The following is a 19,161-nucleotide window of genomic DNA, read 5'->3' as shown; positions in this document are numbered from 1 at the left end:
TAAGGCTTTTTTTGTTACTTTTTCAATAATATATGTGAATTTGAAAAAGATATATTATGTTTTTAATAATATAATAATAGGAAATTGGAAAATTATAATTTAATATTCTCTGTCTTGGTTTTCACATTTTATTGTACTTTTAGTATAAATGTTATTTCTATTATAACGTATGTGTTATGTGTGGGAGGAAAAAATGAAGACGAAAAGGAATAATAACGAAACACAAAAAGAAGAAATATAGGTTGATTTGACGCATCAGTTGTAGCTAAGTTTGTTGAATTGAAGGATTTAGTTTGTGTTTGGTTCAACCTTTGATCAAGCAATCAAATTTGATTTTGAAGAAATAAAATTGATTTGATATAATTGATTTTGCACTTTTGAATTGATCTTAATTTAAAGTCAAGGTTTGTGCATCACATAAGGTATTCTGTATTCAAATTGGAGTAGTTGTGCCAAGGGATATTAAAGGAATGTAACCAAAAAAAGGATATTAAAGGAAGGCATGAAATTGATGAAGACCTAACACTACCCTATTGTTAACCAGTATGGGAGGCATTATAGGATAGCAAAGAAGAAAATGCCTCAACTTGACAATGCCACGTAACCATTTCGAATCCTAAAGGACAATCGATATTTCTTTCACATTTTCAATCGCTCTCTTCCTATCATAATTATGATATGTTGTTCATCATCGTTTACTTTCTAAAATTGCTTCATTTATTTCTATTTTTTCATTAAGTTAATGAAACTCACTTCTTTTCAGATTAATGAAACTATCTCCATGTTCGTGATTTTCTACTTATAATCTTCACAAGTTGAATTACCTCAAAAGAAGATTGTGGATGGCAAACCTATTTTCTTAACATAACAATACCATTAAATTTTTATATTGAACACTAATCATCTTCGAATTTGTTTATGCTTGAAATCTAAATTCAGATTTGTTATTTTAACAAGAAATATGTTGTATCTTTGACAGTTTTTGGGGATGGAACCTTATGCTACAAAACCATCCCCAAATTTTGCATCTTTGGTAGTTTTGACCCCCAATGTCAATTTTAATTCGGTCTACGCAGACATGGCATCTTAAATTAGGTGCCACATGTTATTACTTTTTTACTAAAAATTGGTTTTGGGGGTCAAAACAGATAGAATTGCAAAATTTAAGGGTCAGTTTTGTAGTATTTTTCTTATGAGACTCACGTTTTCAATTGTTATTTTGATATTGAAATTTAGGTTATCATAAGTCACAGCAGTTCTATCTAAATAAACATCACTACCAACACAAAGTGATTCGCTAATTGGTATTGAACCTCTTGTAAAAAATTAAAAAATTAAAAGTCTTTAATTTATTGTGTACTATGAAAATAACATCGGTAAGTAAAAGAAAACCTAGAATAAATATGGATGACTTATATTAATAACAATGCTAAAATGAATTTTCAAATTTATAATTTTCCACATTTCTGACTTAAATAAATTACAATTAATATTTACAACACAATTACTACAACAAATGAGACTATTTAAATCACTTGTTCCCTTCATAGGGTCTAATTCCATTATCTTCATACCATGGTAAAAACTGCAACAGAAAATAGATAAATTCAACTGCATAAATAATAGAAATTTACTATCCTTGCAATGTAAATTCAGCTACACAATGGACCAAAACGATGAATTCGACAAGAGTAATACAACCCAAGTACCCTCAAGGATCTTTATCCCTCTCTCAATATAAATTTAAATGAGTCTCAATCCCTCTTCTCCTAACTTGCTATCATTAACAATAAAATAAATTAAAAGTCGGATAAAAGGAAAATGTATGTCTCATGGCCGACCCAAATGGTAAAAGCAGCAACGCCGCTATCCAAGGCAATGGAATATGAGACAACTCCAGCGGAGATGCCACCAGTTAAGGTGGCACCATCAACACCAGAACCATTAATATATGACGGTTACTTGAGAAATATACAAACACTTTTCAATTTGCTCCCAAATAAGTACTGAGATTTATCGGAAATCTCCCGTCAATACAACATACATAAAATAAACTATTAAACATTACAGTGACCAAAACTCCAAAATGAAGCCCAGACGAACAAAACACGAGAAATTATTAATGTATGCGAGTCAAATGTTTAAACGCACACATCAATTATTTCACTTGATCTTACGCCTAAGCTTCGTTTTAAAGTTTATTAAAAAATCCAGCTCAGAAATTAAGAATTGTCATTCTCATTGATTATAAAAATCTCTGAAGTCTGACATGTGAAATTTTTCTTAATTCATCACAGCAATACAAACTCATAATTAAAAATCAAATGAAATGTTTAAGCTCTCAATAGTAATAAAATATCTGCTCATAATTTGAATCAGAATAGCGTATACTGCAACAAAGGCAGAATATCACAGAGCCAATTATACATATAATTTCAGAAACACATAATCTCAAACATAAACAAAAAAATATGAAAAATTGTTTGAAACAGAGATCAGAAATTGGAAAAGGTTGTCGGTCACAGTAAATCAGAAACACGGACCAATGTAAACATCATCATATCTCTTTATTTTCAAATTAAACGAAAAATCTATGAAAAAAGAAAAATAAATCATGAACCATATCGAAAGAAAAATAGTGAATGATCATCAGAGACTTAAATACTAAGAATCATGGAACGAATCCATCATATTGTTGCAGTTTTTTCTCATCACATGATTCATTCAACATTACAAATATTCAAGGAAAATAAAATCTAAGATTACAAAGAAATAACAATTTCAAAGAGAGAAAAAACTACAAATAGATTAAACGAAACTGAGGAGAGAATTGAGAAAAGAAGTGAGAGGCTGAGAGATACGATGAAGGAGAGAAAGGTTGGTGTGTGAATTTATAATGAGAGATTGATGAAACCCTAATGGACTTGGGTGATAAGAAATTGGGCCTTCGAACCTTCTTTTCTATGTCTCATTGGAAATTGCTATTAGCACCATCTTCTCCTAATACACTCTTATAAGGTACTTCTTTTTATAAAATAAAATAATTGAATGTTGTTTTTGTAAAACTGTATTTCGTATTTTAAATTAATTTATGTTTTGAGAATTAAATTCTTGATTGTTTATTAAATCAAAAATATATAAACTATATTTTTTTTGTGTAAACCAGTATCTTCCCGCGCAGCAGTTGAGACTAATCCCCCGAATCTTATAGGATTCAATTGGGAGGTAAACTCTCTGTAAGATTTTTTACGTTGTTGCATGTGTGATGCATGATTCGAACCTAAGACATTGGTTAAACTATAAGAGACTCGTGTCATAACATTTAAACAATATTGGGTATATAAATTATAGCTTACAAAGGCTAACTTTCGTGTGTTTGGCTTTGGAACTGATTATCATAAAATTCAAACATTTATAATGATTTCAATGTTATGAATGATTTACGATTAAAACTCGATGTTTTTTTAGTTGATGAAATTCTAAGTACCATTTGAAATTTACATGCACAAAGAAGATATCTTGAATTCAAACTCGAGTAACCATTGAAAACTGTTTATTCCAGCAATTTTGGCACCACCAGTTGTGTTCGATTTTTTTTTTTTTTTAAAATGACAAAGCAAAAAAAAAAAAAAAACTACAAATAGGGTTTACTTCAGGGTTCGAACCTCAACGCTATCTCAAACTCTGATGAAGGGAGTCTAGCAAAAAGTCACAGCTAACCTTGAGAGCGTCCGATATTGGCCAAAAAAATTGCACAACAGTTGTCCTCTCTAAGAACATGATGGAAAGAAATGTTAGCAATATACTCCTTTAAACCAAAAATCTTCACCAAGAAGCGTAAACATGCATATGTGAGTGCTCTAGATGTTGAAGAAGATGGAGGACTTCCAAAGAATTTCTCTCGCAAATAACCTATTGATTAGAGTTATTCATTACAAACATCAAACCATGGTAAACACCAGATAGCTCAGCAAAAATCGCATTTCCATCCCCTCATTAGAAGCCTGTTATCCAATCTCCTTTGTCACGAAGTAAACCGTCATAAACCGATGTCATCGGAAGTACCCCAACTTCCGTCAATATTCAACTTAACACATCCATCTTGAGGTGGGGGGTCCCCTAACAATGTGACGATTAATGTGGTGCTCAGAAGAGTGAATATTAACATAAGTTAGGTCGGTACGCATGATGTCTATAAAATGAAAGACATTTTCGGGTTTTCTATTACTTATCGCCAAGAGTATGGTTATTTGTAAATTGTCATATCCACCAAATAGTTATTGCAAACATGTTACCAACATGTCCTTTAGACATAGTTTTTAACCATGTTTTCAAGGTTACGAAGTTGAATAAATATGAATTAGTCACATTACATGGAGCACAATCCCTAAGGAAGTGAAGCACGTCATCATCATAGGTTCCGCATCTTTGGTAAATGGGAGAAGTTATCAAGTTGCAGTGATGTTGAAGTTTGTTACTTGGGATCGCATTATACGGCAAAGCCAAAGCCAACTATTTGTTGCTGAGCGAAAATACATACTTGTTTGAGCAGCTCCCCGTACTCATCTATCGTGAATATTATCATCAAATGTCAAATGAGGGATGGAGGACTGGTCTAATCTCAAGTGATTTTTATGTGTTTTTGATGTAATTCACTGCAAAATCATGTAACTCAGTAAAGCAAAGCACCTCTCGAAAAATTGGCAGGAACAATGGATGGAGATTCAAGTGGCCTCTGAATACATTACAAAATAGAAAAATTCTATTCCAACTCCCAAAACAAGATTAAAGAAAGAAAGCATTCGAAAAAATGAAGAACCTTGCAAAAAAAACATATTGGAAGAAGGTGTTGCGCGCCCCGAGCATGCTGATATGCATCCCAAGTGTGCAAAACAATGCTGAAAATGCACTGCTTAAAGCGGGATGCAAGACCACAATTTTTTCTTAAATAGAGAATGATTTGACTTTTATAGAAGCATGTTTAAGTAAGAAGGTCAAGCCAAAAATATAAAAAAAGAGTATATTAAGCCAATCAGTCCAGCTTACTTAAGTAAATATGAATAATATTATTTGTTACCAATATTATTACATTATATTTTATACTTTGAATTAAATTAATTTTTTTTAATCTTTTCAGCAATTTAAGCTTATTATTATATACCAATTTTTCGCATATTTGAATATATTATTATAAACTAAAATAGAAATCTTATATAATATAAAGTCAAATTCTCTAAAAAATACATGTTAAATATCAAAAGGGGGTTTAATCTCTTTAGTTTATTAGCTTGCTAGTATATTTAAAATTAGATCACATTACTTATTTAAAGATATTCATATGAAATAGTCAAATAGGCTATTAAACAAATTAGCATGTTATATCAAGTTTTCAAAAGGTCAGACTCAAGCTTAAATATTAGGCATATGACAAACCACATACTAGACTTTAAATTTTTTGACAGACCAAACTTAGGTCTTGTAAAGTCTAACTCGACTTAGCCTATTCTCACTCTTATATGCAAGCATTATATCCCCATTATTTCTATGCCCCATCATAGAAGAATGGCTCACGATAACTAATGTGATCGTTGTTTGCAGCATTAGGAAACAATCTTACACTCTTTGAGGGATTGTTCTTATGCCTTTAAACTTTGCCATTTACTCAGTTTTACTATTATTATTTTATATCCATGGTAGGTGTTGTTGTTTGGATCAAGTCTAACGGTGTTGGTCCAAATGTTTCCCTCTTCTTAGTTGGTCTTTGGTGGAATTGGTAGACGCGTAATGCCATGTTTGTCGGGAAAGAGCCCCTCCTCGATACCATGGTGATTTCCGAAACTTTCAAACTTGTCTCTTTGTTGAATCAGTGCTTTCAAGCTGCTAATGGACCCTTTCAATCCCAAGATTTCTCGTGTGGCATCCTTGTCGCATCGATTGTAATGCGTTGGATGTTGATGGAAGTTATCTAAGTGGTGTTGGCATAACTGATTTTTGTGGCATTTTTCAGACAAGGGAATGTCTTTGGATTAACGAGTTTAGCGGTTATCTCGATGATTCTAACAATACTCATGTTGAACTATCTGCAATTCATCATCGTTTAAAGCTAGCCACGAGACAAAATTTTAAGAATGTTGTTTGCTACTTTGATTCCTTACATGTTCTCATCCTTATTGCTAATACAAATATCCGTTTTCCATGTTATGTGGTGGAGATCCGATCCATCTACCTTTGACATGAACTCCTTCCAGCATCCCTTCAATTCTTGAAGCTAATGCCATGAGGATTGACTACGTAAGAGAGTGTTTTTTTCTTGGTTTTCTTTGATTTTTTTTTCTTCTTTCCCCATCTGTACAAAAAAAGAACAATAACTTTTTTTTCACCAATAACCAAAGGGAGAAGTTTCAAGTTTAACATAAGCCTAACATATTAATGTACACCATCAATTTTGTACCTAAGGTCAAATCTAGCACAACTCTAGCATACGGCTACACCTAATATATTGTCTATTTTCTGTTTATGATAGAGAATCACCTAATCTAATGTAAAAGGTGCTTGCACGCCAATGCTATAGTAAGTGTTATCAAAATTCAAATCATATTATTCATTCTTTCACATAATTTTTCTTTTTATATTCATAACTTTATGATATCCTAATGTTAAAATATTTCCACCCAAGTTTTGAAGATGAACAAGAACAATGACATTTTTTAAATCACCTTGCAAAGATTATAGATTGGTGATTGTGATGTTGTCTATTATATAATTGAGTGATTATGGCCTTTGGTTCGTAGGAATGGCTAAGCTTCAAGCAAGACAGATCCATTCTAATTAGAAATGGTTGGGAGATTATTTTATGTCATTGACTGATTGACTCGTTTAACCTTTTATTTTTTTCAAAGGATATAATCCCTTCTCTTTAATAATGTTTAATAAACTTTAGGTATTTCACCTTGCAATTTATTTTAGTAGTTTGATATCTTTTTTAAAGTGAATAAATGAGGTGTTTGGAGTTCGAACTCCAGCCCCACATATAACAACGCATATCCAGCCAACTGAATTATATTCACGGGACTTTCACTGTGCAATTTTAATTCTTCAAGATAATTAATTTTTGTTTTTAAGGATCGATTCTTCCCAACTAATCTCATCCACTTAAGCCTATTGACATAAATTTATTTGTCATTAGTTTTTTATTAACAAGAAATACCTTATATGCGGTAATGCAACCAAAAAAACGGTATATATTAAAATTTGTTTTAGGCTTAATTGACTATTAAAAGTTACTGGAACATCCTTGCTCATCTATTTATTTAGATTTTTTAAAAAAATATATTTTTTGCGGTCAATTTGAAACAATCTATTTATTTAAATGTGAATACAATTTGTGACAAATAATGTTAATTCACATTATTTGTAAAAAAAAAAAAATTCTCATCAAACAAATTATAAATTAGAATCATCCCCGTGAGTTTAGCTTAGTTATAGGGATATTGCATATTATATGTCGGGGACGGGATTCAAACCCCAATACCCCACTTCTCTACGTTTAAATGTGTGAACTCTGGCCAAAGGTTATTTGACAAAAAAAACAAACAAATTTATCAAACAAATAAAATTTAATTTTTCTTTTTGACGAAAAGTAAAGTTCAGATTATCGTATCATTTAGTATAAAAAAATGAATTTTTTTTAGAGCAAGAAAAAAAGATTAATGTATCATGTAAGGTTATTTAATTTCTTTGACTATTTTCTAGTCTCGTTAACAAGTGTCTTTAGAGCATTTGTTAATGATTCAAAAAATAGAAACAATTGATAACTTTTATGTAGAAAAAAGTTACTTTTTAATGTTTTAATGTGTTGAATACATAAATTTCAAGACAAAGTTTTCATTTTAAACTTCCCTTAAGGCACTTGTTAACATTTTCTATTTTAAATTAACTGGTCAAATGTTCTTTAAGGAAAGATCGATCACTAAAGACATACTAGTAAATATTAATAGAAATACACAAATAAAGTTAAAATCAATTTCTCATGTTTATTTATTTATTTTCTTTCACTACTTTCAATTAAATTTTACTCCCTACACTCCTTTTAGATCGTTACATTTTTTTTTTATTTTGTATAAAACTTTTGTTCCTATTTGTATATTTTGTTATCTAGTAACCAAATCTAACACTTTATCAATTACTTTTTTTTTTAAATAAAAAACACTTTATTAATTAAGATGAATCCATTAAACATTTTAAAATTGTCAAATTTAGTTGTCTCAAATAAATGTTTTTATTTTATGTCCTAAATCAATGTTGAAAATTCTAAACAAGTAAATGAACATTGCAATCATCAAAATTATACAGGTTAAACACTTTAGTCATTCAAACTTCATAGCGTTTAATGAGCATAATAACGAGTCAAGATCTTCTCCATTTTGTATCCTCTCCATTTCTCCATTTGGAGAGATATAAACTCAAAAAAAATTGAAAAAAGTAAAAAATAATCAATGATGGTGGGACCCACTTAATGGTATGATCCACTATCTATTTTATGTGTCTATCTCTCTCCAAATTGTGTATTTCCATTAATTTTATCAAATGGAGAGGATCCTAACCCCATAATAACATGTATCTTAACACAAACATCCAATGAAAGATCAACATGTCTTTCATGTCACACAACTAATTCTAACTAGAGAGAAGGGGATCATGTAGAGGGGTCAAATGACACTTTTTTTTTTCTTTGTTAAGAAGTTAAACTAATTCATTCAAATTGTCTTGAAAGACCAACAAATTAACTTGAAAGGTCTTGCTAACTAGTGTCCTAAGAGATTGTTTAAGGAACCCACAAAGAGAAACTTGTCTTGAAAAAGTCAAACACGCGTAAACATCACAACTATATAATTTTTTATATAAAAGTTACTATTTTTGGATCCTTAAACGATACCCTAAAACACTTGTTAGCATTTTCCTAACTTGAATACTCTCTCGCGAAATACTTGGTTAGGCACAACACTAAATATTACTTGTTAAGCACACATACATGTAATTCAAAAAATTAAAAAGAAAAAGATTAAAGTGATATTGATTGATGTGACAATTTTATTTATCTTTTAATTTTTATTTATTTATGTGTGTGCGCCTAAATTTTGTGTCTAAATGCTTGTGCCTATGTAAGACTATCTTTAATCTCTCACTACATTAAGACAAATATACAACCCTTAAAATTATGGTTAAGTTTTATCCGAAAACCAATAAATCATGTCCATCGTAATACATGCGTCAAAATTGTATGATAATCACCATATTTTTTATTCAATGTCTTTTTTTATTTTAAATAAATGAATGGAACGAGTTAAATTTGTTATTGTAAAATTAAATTAAATTGGTTAACGTTATTCAATTTAAGAAACTAGATTATTCTTTTACAAATTTATGGGACTAAATTGATTTATCATCATTTCAACCACACAATTTTGACCAACATCTTTTTACCTTTAATTTTTCATTATCAATTTAGCAATAATTAATCCTTATCGAAGAATCCGTGAAACTTACAATAAATTCTTCCAATTCAATCAAATTTTCTATATATGCATAAAATCAATAATTAAATTTTAACCATTTATTTAAATGGTTCATGTATTTTATTTATCACCTAATATTCTTCAACAAATAATATATTGGTAGTTTTTGTTTGACAATGACAATATCTCAAATAAGATTTTATAAAAAAATAAAAAGAATCCTATTTACTTTTTCTAGTAAAAATAATAATTTATGAGGAACCTTCCAGAAAGAGAAAGATTGAAAGAGAGGGGTTTTCATTTTCATCAGAAAAGTAAAAAGAAACAACAAGACGCCAAACTCAAATCTGTGGGAATCTTAAGTCTTTGTTGAATTTCTTGTCCAATTAACATTTAATTATTTTTTAATTAACCTAAACAAAACCCTCTCTCTTATTTTAACATAACAAAAACATTCATTCTTAATTCTTGTTCTGTTTCTTCTTCTGTTTCAAATTTTTTCATCAAAATGTTCCAACCTCGTTTTCTTCCATTGTTACTCTGTTTTTTCTTCTTTGTTTCTTTTGTTTCTTCAATTCGATTACCTGGTTTGGAAGAAGGAAACAAAATCACGTAAGAATCTCTCATACCCATTTCTTGAATTATCTTTCTTTGTTTGAAAATGTTGTAAAAATCTTATCTTTTTTTGTTGGGGTGTTTTCAATTTTGTTTTCAGGCGTGGATCGGTTTTTGGAGCAAAAGTCAAGTTTGATCCGACACGTGTTACTCAGCTCTCGTGGAGTCCTAGGTAGCATAAACCTTTTTCTTGTGTTCTTTCAAAAGGGTTGTTTTGTTTTTTGATGTTTTTTTGATTTTTGTTGTTGTGGATTATGTTGTATTATGCAGGGCTTTTCTGTATAAGAATTTTTTGACTGATGAAGAATGTGATCATCTTATTGAATTGGTTAGTTTTTTTAGTGATTATTATTGGTTTTGGATTTTATTCATTGTTTCTGTATGTGTTTCTGATTGTTATGTGAAGTAATCAATAGTATATAGTATATATCATGTTCCATATTGAGAGTCTGGCGAAAATGTGTTTATAAGTCGATAACATGTTTATAAGTCGGAGGCATACCTCACCTTATAAGCTGATTTTGTAGGGTTGAGTTAGGCTCTGATATCGAGCCACTCATGTTGTGCTCCTGATGTTCAGAAAATGTGTTTATAAGTAGAAAGCATTTATCGTCTTACGAGCCGATTTTATAGGTTTGAATTAGGCTATGGTATTGAGCCAATCAGGTCATGCTCATGATGTTCAATCTTGGGTGTGACATGGTGAGTTAAGAGTCTCACACAGTGTTGCCAATGCTGGTAGGCAAAAAATTTGTCCTATAAACAAGCCAATGCGGCCTATGGCGCCCTTATGGTGGACATTCCTTCACAAATTTCCTATGGTGGTCGTCTTAAGATCTGCCACGCCTTTCCACGTGACTGCCATTTAATAACAGTGGTCTCACATTGTCTGAAAATGTGTTTATAAACGGGAGGCATCCCTTACTTTACACACCGATTTTGTAGGATTGAGCTTGGCTATGCTATCAAGCCACCCATGTTGCACTCCTGTCCTGATGTTCAGTCCTGGGTGTGATAACTGATAAGATGTGTTGAGCGAGTCTCACACAGTGTTGTGGAGGGTGGAATATGGTGAAGGCCAAAAGTCTGATGTATAAACAACCCATTGCGGCCTATGTCGCTGCCATGGTAGACATTCCTTCACAATTTCCTATGGCGGTCGTCTTAAAATCCGCCACGCTGTTCCACTATGGCTACCATTTAATAACACTGGTCTCACGTTGCCTGAAAATATGTTTTTAAGCAGGAGACATCCCTTACCTTACAAGCCAGTTTTGTAGGCTTGAGTTAGGCTATGCCATCGAGCCCCTCATGTCGTGCTCCTGATGTTCAGTTCTGGGTGTGTTGAAAGTCTCAGTGTTGTTGATGGTGGTATATGGCGGAAGGCCAAAAATCCGCCTCATAACACACGCCACTGCAGCCCTATGGCGCTGTCATGGCGAACATTCCTTAAAAAAAATCTTACAGTGGTTGTCTTAAGATCCGTCATGGCTGCCATTTAATAACACTGATCTCACATTGCCGGAAATTAGTTTATAAGAGGGAGACATCCCTCACCAAGCCAGTTTTGCATGTTTGAGTTAGGCTATGCTATCAAGTCACTTAGAGCATGCTCGAGATTTTCAATCCTTGGTGTGTTGAGAGTCTTACATTGCCTGAAAATATTTTTATATGTGGGAGGAATCCAACCTTATAAATCGCTTCTGTAGGGTTGAATTAGGTGTATTCTAAATTCTTAAATTGCATGTCTGAATTTTTGTGATATTATAGTCGAAGGATAAGCTGGAGAAGTCTATGGTGGCGGATAATGAATCTGGTAAAAGTATACAAAGTGAAGTCAGAACAAGTTCTGGAATGTTTCTCAACAAGCAACAGGTATAATAAGAGATAATTTATTTTCTTTACATGTCAAAACTCATCACAGGTTCTTCATGTGACTATAGTATCTAGCGTACAAGTTTTTGTTTTGCTTTTTGATTGTTTTTATTCGAACACATGGTTTTTGTTATATGGATAAGTAAAGGTATGCATTTTGAATCTTTGATGACACTTGATGACGAAAAATGTGCTAGAAACTAGTTTGGTTGTCCAATGTTTTTATGAGATTGATCCATGGAGAAGAGTGGGTTGTTTAACTTCTGAATGAAAGCTTACCTAAAACGTCGATTGAATTATACTTTTCTATGAAATGAAGATATCTCAATATCAAAAGTTATAGTAAACAAGGGTATATTCATGTGTTTTTAAATTCAAAACATTCTGAATCTGTGTTCAGGATAGTTCTTTGCTTTTCTCCATTTCCTATCTAGATTCTTCCTTTGGAGTTGTGAAAATGTAGTGGCTTATTGCTGTAACTTGTTTCAATCCTACTTTTTCCCTCATCATCTTGTTTATGAGGCATCTGTTCTTCATTCCGTTGCTTTATTTTCTCAGCGCCGTTGGCGTCATCTTTAAAAAATGTATTGTCACCAACCATTCATCATTATCAAGTTACAGAGGCGTTTGATCATTTTTCTTTTGCTTCTTAGCTTCTTTCTTTCTCACAAAATTTCACATTTTCGGCAACTTCATTATCTTCATCTTTCTTGCTATAACCTTGATGCATTTAATTGTGGTGTATATATAGTGTCTATTTGAATATAATGTACATTATTGACTCCTCCCAGCTTTCACAATAACCCTTTCTCTACAAATATTTGTAATACCAACACTTCAAATTGAAGGCGTGTCGGACACCGCCATGACACTGACGCATGTGATTACATTCAGTTAATCCAGTTTATTAAATTGTTAGCAGTGCTGACGTGTCCTTGTTCATTGTTTGTGTCTGTGCCGGTGCTTCATACCTACAAACTATTTCTTATGAAGAAATCGTGTTTTCACGAGACTAAATTGTATTGTTGACTACGTGGTTTTAATTGTCCAATTCAGTTGTTTGACATATGTGCTTTTAGCGTCGAAACTCAATGTTAACTTGTTTATTTCCTCTTTCTTTTGTTTAATCTTTAGGATGAAATAGTTTCTGGTATTGAAGCACGAATTGCCGCATGGACATTCCTTCCCGTAGGTAAGTAGTAGACACCATCATGCTTCGGTCCATTTATAGGTTTTTTGTTTCACTTCAAATTTATGATCTAGTCCTTATCCATCAGAGAATGGCGAGTCTATGCAAGTATTACACTACATGAACGGCGAGAAATACGAACCACATTTTGATTTCTTCCATGACAAGGCTAATCAACGACTTGGTGGCCATCGTGTTGCAACGGTGCTGATGTATTTGTCTAATGTTGAGAAGGGTGGAGAAACCATTTTTCCTCATGCTGAGGTAAGACCTTCACCTGTCTTTGATTCTCTGGTGTGTTCCTTTTGACGAACACTCCCACACTCGCTAACAAAACAAAGAAAACAAAGCCATGACTAGATGAGTAATTTGATCGCTTTTTCAGGGGAAGTTGTCTCAGCCAAAAGATGAGAGCTGGTCAGAATGTGCTCACAAAGGATATGCAGGTATGCGTTTTATAGTTGTTTCACAAGATATCAGCTCATTTCAATGGATGAGATGAACAAACTATTTGATTTATGTCTTACCACTACAATGATTTAAATCTCTTGCTTCCACCTGCGCCTGTTTTGATTAACCTATTTGTACTTATCTACTGACATAAATACTTGTGAGACTGTTTAGGAGAGCTTATGGAAAACACACCTTATGACATGGCAGTAAATTGTTTTCAGCTTATTTTCTTGAAAACAGTTTAACTTTACTTTATATTTTGTTATAAAAATCGCTTATAAATAAGCTCGTATACTATAAGTGCTTATTCTACAAGCGCTTAATTAAGTTGTTTGTACAAACAGGGTGTGCATTTTCATAAACAACTTAAATAAGTAATTATTCAATAAGCTATTCTAGACAGTTTATTTGAGCTTATTCAGTAAGCTATTCTGTTTTTGGGGACGAATGAGATTGGGATTCTGCTAAAGTGTATTCAGACACCAATAAACTCGAAATATAAACATCCTCATATTCTAACAGTAAGCTTTTGTTTCATTTTTTGGCATAGGATCTTAACACTTGAAGCTTTATGTTTCTGTGATTTCAGTAAAACCTCGGAAGGGTGACGCCTTGTTGTTCTTCAGTCTTCATCTAGATGCAACCACAGATTCAAAAAGCTTGCATGGAAGCTGTCCAGTGATTGAAGGTGAGAAGTGGTCAGCAACAAAGTGGATTCATGTTGCCGACTTTGAGAAACCGGTACGACAAGCATTGGAGGATAGAGTGTGCGCTGATGAGAATGAGAATTGTGCTAGGTGGGCTAAAGTTGGCGAATGCGAGAAAAATCCACTTTATATGGTTGGTAAAGGAGGTAATGGAAAATGTATGAAGAGTTGCAATGTTTGCTCTTCTTAGAGAGGTTATCATGGTTTATGTTATAAACTAGAATACAGAGAGAAATTAAAAGTATAGAAAATGTATTATTGAAAATTGAATAGAAATGAAGGAGTTCTCCTCTAGGGATTTTACCCTTTTCCTTTGCAAATAAATCTCTCCTTTCACATTTAACAAATGTCTTAAAAGTTTAAACCGAACTCAATATTGAACTGATGATATTTCTGAGGCCATAGTTCAACTATTTTTAACTGTTCGGACGCAATGAAATTTCGACCGAATTGCACAAAAAACTGAATGCTGGCAGTGTTAGTTCACAATTCAACCAATTTATCTGTTCAATTCAGTCTATGAACTGCATATAACTATTAGATGTAATGATACCCTTCCTTCCATTCCTATTTAGAATTCTTTTATTCAAAAAAATTAGTGTCTTTTTTACGAGATTAAAGAAAAGTGATTCTTAGGAAAGTTGATTGGTCTACAATATGAGATGATGGTCGGAGTAGATGGTGCACGCTGGAATGTGGTTGTTCATCATCGAAGTGGAGTGACTCAAGTCAATGAGGGCTCAAAGAGCTTAGATGTTTTTTCTTTTTTCAGAATAAGTCTGTGTACATTTTTTTTTACTCAAGTCAGACGGTTTAAGTTGCTACATAGGCATAATGTCGTTAGGCGGTTGAGCCTTTCTCGGCACGTAATCCAGGGCGTTGTTCAATGATGATCAAAGGGTTCAAATCAATTGGGTTTCTTTTCTCCTATCCCGCGGCCCCATGTTAGCTATGGTGGTCTGCTTCTGGAGTACATGTCTTACTGTTACTTTTATGCCTCACAATTAGACTTTGACCTAGTCCAGAACAAAATTAAATTAAGACATCCTACTTTGAGAGATTTTTAAGCACACAAAATTTATTTTGTATCCGACTATACAATATTAAAGTTTAATCAAATAACTAAAACTCACTTTTTTGTCTTAATAGTAGAAGACATTACATTGATACTAACTTCTAAATCATATTTACAACAGTGGAATATAAAGAATTCCATGTTGACATGGCAAAATGGTAGATATTTGACACCTTTATATACCTTAATTTTCTTTGCCAAAATAAAATATAGTGTAAGATAGTATAGGATACTAAGATTCAATTTTCATATAATATTGATACAATGCTTACGTATACTGTTTCAGACTGAATAAAAAAATATAGGCTTAAATATGCCCATGCACTTTCATCAGATTTTAACATTGGTCCCTACACTTTTTTTTGTTTGGAATTGGTCCCTACACTTTGTAAAAATATTGGTATTGATCCCTCTATTAACCTTCTGTTAAAAAAAAAATAAAACTATTGGTATTGGTCCTGTACTTTGTAAAAATATTGGTATTGGTCCCTGCACTTTGTAAAAATATTGATATTGATGCCACGTGGCGTGAAATGATTGGGCCACGTGGCACTCCGTTAGTTTTGTGTTTTTTTTTTAACAGAAAGTTAGCAGAGGGACCAATACCAATATTTTTACAAAGTGCAAGGACCAATGCCAAACAAAAAAAAGTGCAGGGACCAATGCCAAAATATGATGAAAGTGCAGGGACCAATGACACATTTAAACCAAAAATATATTAGTAATATATGCAAATGCATGTTTTCAATTAGGAGTTACTAGAACTAGGTATCATGCATATGAACCAAGCAATATAACACTGAAATATTTTTGATTGGATGGTCATTCAATAGTATCATCATAATTAGTTATAATATTCAGTTTTAACAAAATTGGTCATTCAAATTGTACTTGAAATAGAAACTGTTCTTAGGAACCAAAGAATACGAGAAAGAGAATATGAATGAATGAATATAAGGCATTTGCATTATGATTTCTGATGTCATACAAATAGTTTTGGTTTTAATTTTGTTAACAAAATAAAGATGATCATATATATAAAATCATGCAATAGTTGTTATATAGATCCAAAATTTGCATGCTTTTCTTACCTCTTCATATCTTAAACATTACCCTCCTTTCACTACTTTAAAACTTACCTTTCATTTCAATGCACATTGCATCACTATTACATAATTCATTCACTAACTCTTTCTTCTCACATTATTCATCTTTGCACATTTTTCTTTGTCTAAACTTTCTCATTCAAGAAAAAAATGGGAAGGCCTCCTTGTTGTGATAAGACCAATGTGAAAAGAGGTTTATGGACTCCTGAGGAAGATGCTAAAATACTTGCTTATGTAGCCAATCATGGAATTGGAAATTGGACAGCTGTTCCAAAGAAAGCAGGTTTTTTCGTTAATTCCTTTATTCACGAACATGGTTTTAAATTGCAGTTGCAGTATAATGTGACCGATTTGGTTGTGAATGTGATACCGTTGTGAATATCTCAAATCTTATATATTGAGGCCGCATCTGCGGTTGCAGACTACAATTTAAAATCATGTTCATAAATAGTGTCAAATGGCAATCAATATACGTGATATTGTGTGTTATATTATTAAGTCGGTTTTTGGACTTGATACCGAGTTTTTTTATACTTGAACTTGGTTTCAGGGTTGAATAGGTGTGGTAAGAGTTGCAGGCTAAGATATACAAATTATCTAAGACCTGATCTGAAGCATGATAGTTTTACACCTGAAGAAGAAGAGCTCATTATTACCCTTCATGGAGCTATAGGAAGCAGGTATATTCAAATATTCAATTGTTCATGTTCTTGTTCATGTTCTATTTTATTATACATCTAAAAAATTTGTGTAGAGTATAGAATCAGTGTAATGTATGAAAGAAATAAAAATGTGACACTAACTAAAAAATGCATAATTCACATGGCTTTAGAGTAAGATCTATATGTTTTAGTATAACATGCTTGCTGTAGAATAATCATGCATCATATTTGTATGTTCTAACTACATTTTCCATGTACATATTTGCTTCTTCATTTGAAAATGAGATTTAATATCTAGGCTTCTATATAGCCATTTGATCACAGTACAAAAGTGCAACTTTTTAATTCAGTATTAGGTTATACTTAGTCAAGTCTGAATTATAAGTAAAACTAACTAATTAGTATTTACACACATATAAAAATATGATTAAGCCTCATTTAAATTTTCTTGATGTAATCAAAAGAATAATTGTATTTTTCAAATTACCTTTTTTTTATTTAATTTTGTTTAAAAACCTGTTTTATTAAAGGGTATTTTGAGAACAATAACATTTAATAAATTGAAATTAGTTAAATTTTGCTTATATTTTTTAACCCTTATATTTAAGACCGGACTAGTAGCTAGTAGTCTTGGTAAACTATTAAAACCAAAGTTGATCGAAGATCTAAAGTTAGGTGAAGTCTCAAAGTGAATAAATAGTGATATGAAATTTCAAATGGATTAAAACGGAGGTGACACCATAAATTAAAAAACAATAAAAGGATTAAGTAGGGTTAGCTCAACGCTTAAATTACGGGTTCGTTTGGCCTTATCCTTAAGCCGACACTAAGTAAAATTTAACATGACAAAGTTTTATGTAGATGTTGGTTTAATATTGTGACATGCATGAATCTCAAACTTAGTATATCCTAATACTATAAACAATTTTTTTTTTCCTACGCATTCCTTTTGAGATAAAAGATCATAACCTAATTTAAAATCACATTATAAACATTGATTTTATTGTTTTTTTTTAATTAATGTAGATGGTCTTGCATTGCAAAAAGACTACCTGGAAGAACAGACAATGATGTCAAGAATTACTGGAACACAAAACTAAGAAAGAAGCTTATGAAAATGGGAATTGATCCAGTAACTCATAAGCCAGTTTCACAAGTGATTTCTGACTTAGGAAACATTAGTAGCCTCACAAACACAAACTCTCAAAACAACCTAATTTTGGATCACACAAAAGATGAACAAGTTCAACCATTGCAACATCAAGTTCAATATCACCAATTCACAAACCAAGAGAATTTCCAACAACATGTCTTAAGTGAAGTTGCATCATCAAGTTCATCTTCATCTTCTTCTAATCTCACAAGGTTAAACTCGCCGATTTCGTACTCCTGCAACACTTCACAAGCTCAAATTAATTCTAACTTTGATTGGAGTGATTTTCTTCATAATGATGAGCCTTTAGTGTGGACAGATATTCAACAAATTCAACAATGTGACATACAAAGGGTAATGTCATCATTGACCCTCTCAGGTATAATGCAAAATGAAGGTGAAATTTCCAATAATTTCAATAGTAATGGTGATGATAAACAAGGTGGTTCAAGTGAAGGTTTTGAGGATGTTGCTTGTGATGCAAGTAAAGAATATCAAGGTCATAAGAAATGTGAAGGAAATTCATTTTCAGGGAATTCATTTGTGGATGGTATTTTGGACAAGGACAGTGAGATAAGGGCAACATTTCCAGAAATTTTGGATGCTTCTTTTGATTATTAAGTGTTTGTGTTACATTGTTAGACTCATTTAGATGTTTGCATTTGATTTTTTTTTTTTATATGTAGTTTCTCTATAAGGATGATTTTTGTTATTGAATAATTGTTTGAAGTTGTGTGATTTTTATTAAGACATGGAAATTGATCTTTTGTTCAAGCTTTTTTGAAGAAAAAAAAATATACCTCAAATTTCT

General features: G+C 32.0%; 2 protein-coding genes and 4 non-coding genes across 6 annotated transcripts; 2 read left to right on the top strand and 4 right to left on the bottom strand.

Annotated features, from left to right (window-relative positions):
• Positions 1-2,208: 2,208 nt before the first annotated feature.
• LOC112416129 (small nucleolar RNA R64/Z200 family) lies at positions 2,209-2,303 on the bottom strand. The gene has a single exon (XR_003006443.1). It is a non-coding gene; the product is annotated as a small nucleolar RNA R64/Z200 family (small nucleolar RNA).
• A 33-nt stretch (positions 2,304-2,336) lies between these two features.
• LOC112416128 (small nucleolar RNA U54) lies at positions 2,337-2,419 on the bottom strand. Its single transcript, XR_003006442.1, has one exon. It is a non-coding gene; the product is annotated as a small nucleolar RNA U54 (small nucleolar RNA).
• Positions 2,420-2,491: 72 nt separating this feature from the next.
• On the bottom strand, positions 2,492-2,566 carry LOC112416168 (small nucleolar RNA SNORD18). Its single transcript, XR_003006476.1, has one exon. It is a non-coding gene; the product is annotated as a small nucleolar RNA SNORD18 (small nucleolar RNA).
• Positions 2,567-2,644: 78 nt separating this feature from the next.
• On the bottom strand, positions 2,645-2,722 carry LOC112416124 (small nucleolar RNA Z199). Its single transcript, XR_003006438.1, has one exon. It is a non-coding gene; the product is annotated as a small nucleolar RNA Z199 (small nucleolar RNA).
• A 7,106-nt stretch (positions 2,723-9,828) lies between these two features.
• On the top strand, positions 9,829-14,697 carry LOC11434433 (probable prolyl 4-hydroxylase 7). Its single transcript, XM_003618382.4, has 8 exons — positions 9,829-10,127; positions 10,231-10,302; positions 10,401-10,458; positions 11,901-12,005; positions 13,140-13,197; positions 13,283-13,458; positions 13,580-13,640; positions 14,237-14,697. The coding sequence occupies exons 1-8, from the start codon at positions 10,024-10,026 to the stop codon at positions 14,542-14,544; spliced, it is 942 nt and encodes a 313-aa protein (XP_003618430.1). The 5' UTR covers positions 9,829-10,023; the 3' UTR covers positions 14,545-14,697.
• Positions 14,698-16,685: 1,988 nt separating this feature from the next.
• On the top strand, positions 16,686-19,011 carry LOC11433971 (transcription factor MYB35). Its single transcript, XM_003618381.3, has 3 exons — positions 16,686-16,818; positions 17,086-17,215; positions 18,224-19,011. The coding sequence occupies exons 1-3, from the start codon at positions 16,686-16,688 to the stop codon at positions 18,969-18,971; spliced, it is 1,011 nt and encodes a 336-aa protein (XP_003618429.1). The 3' UTR covers positions 18,972-19,011.
• Positions 19,012-19,161: the final 150 nt, after the last annotated feature.

This window comes from Medicago truncatula, chromosome 6 (assembly GCF_003473485.1).
Source record: "Medicago truncatula cultivar Jemalong A17 chromosome 6, MtrunA17r5.0-ANR, whole genome shotgun sequence".
Classification (NCBI taxonomy): Eukaryota; Viridiplantae; Streptophyta; class Magnoliopsida; order Fabales; family Fabaceae; genus Medicago; species Medicago truncatula.
The sequence above is the reverse complement of the archived record's forward strand: the minus strand, read 5'-3'. Positions and strand labels throughout refer to the sequence as shown.

Excerpts from the sequence above, each read along its gene's own strand:
- LOC11434433 (XM_003618382.4), top strand. The coding sequence starts at position 10,024 with ATGTTCCAACCTCGTTTTCTTCCATTGTTACTCTGTTTTTTCTTCTTT. Across the intron at positions 10,128-10,230 it reads GAAGAAGGAAACAAAATCAC|GCGTGGATCGGTTTTTGGAG; the intron begins GTAAGAATCTCT and ends TTTTGTTTTCAG. Across the intron at positions 13,198-13,282 it reads ATGGACATTCCTTCCCGTAG|AGAATGGCGAGTCTATGCAA; the intron begins GTAAGTAGTAGA and ends CTTATCCATCAG.
- LOC11433971 (XM_003618381.3), top strand. The coding sequence starts at position 16,686 with ATGGGAAGGCCTCCTTGTTGTGATAAGACCAATGTGAAAAGAGGTTTA. Across the intron at positions 16,819-17,085 it reads AGCTGTTCCAAAGAAAGCAG|GGTTGAATAGGTGTGGTAAG; the intron begins GTTTTTTCGTTA and ends ACTTGGTTTCAG. Across the intron at positions 17,216-18,223 it reads CATGGAGCTATAGGAAGCAG|ATGGTCTTGCATTGCAAAAA; the intron begins GTATATTCAAAT and ends TAATTAATGTAG.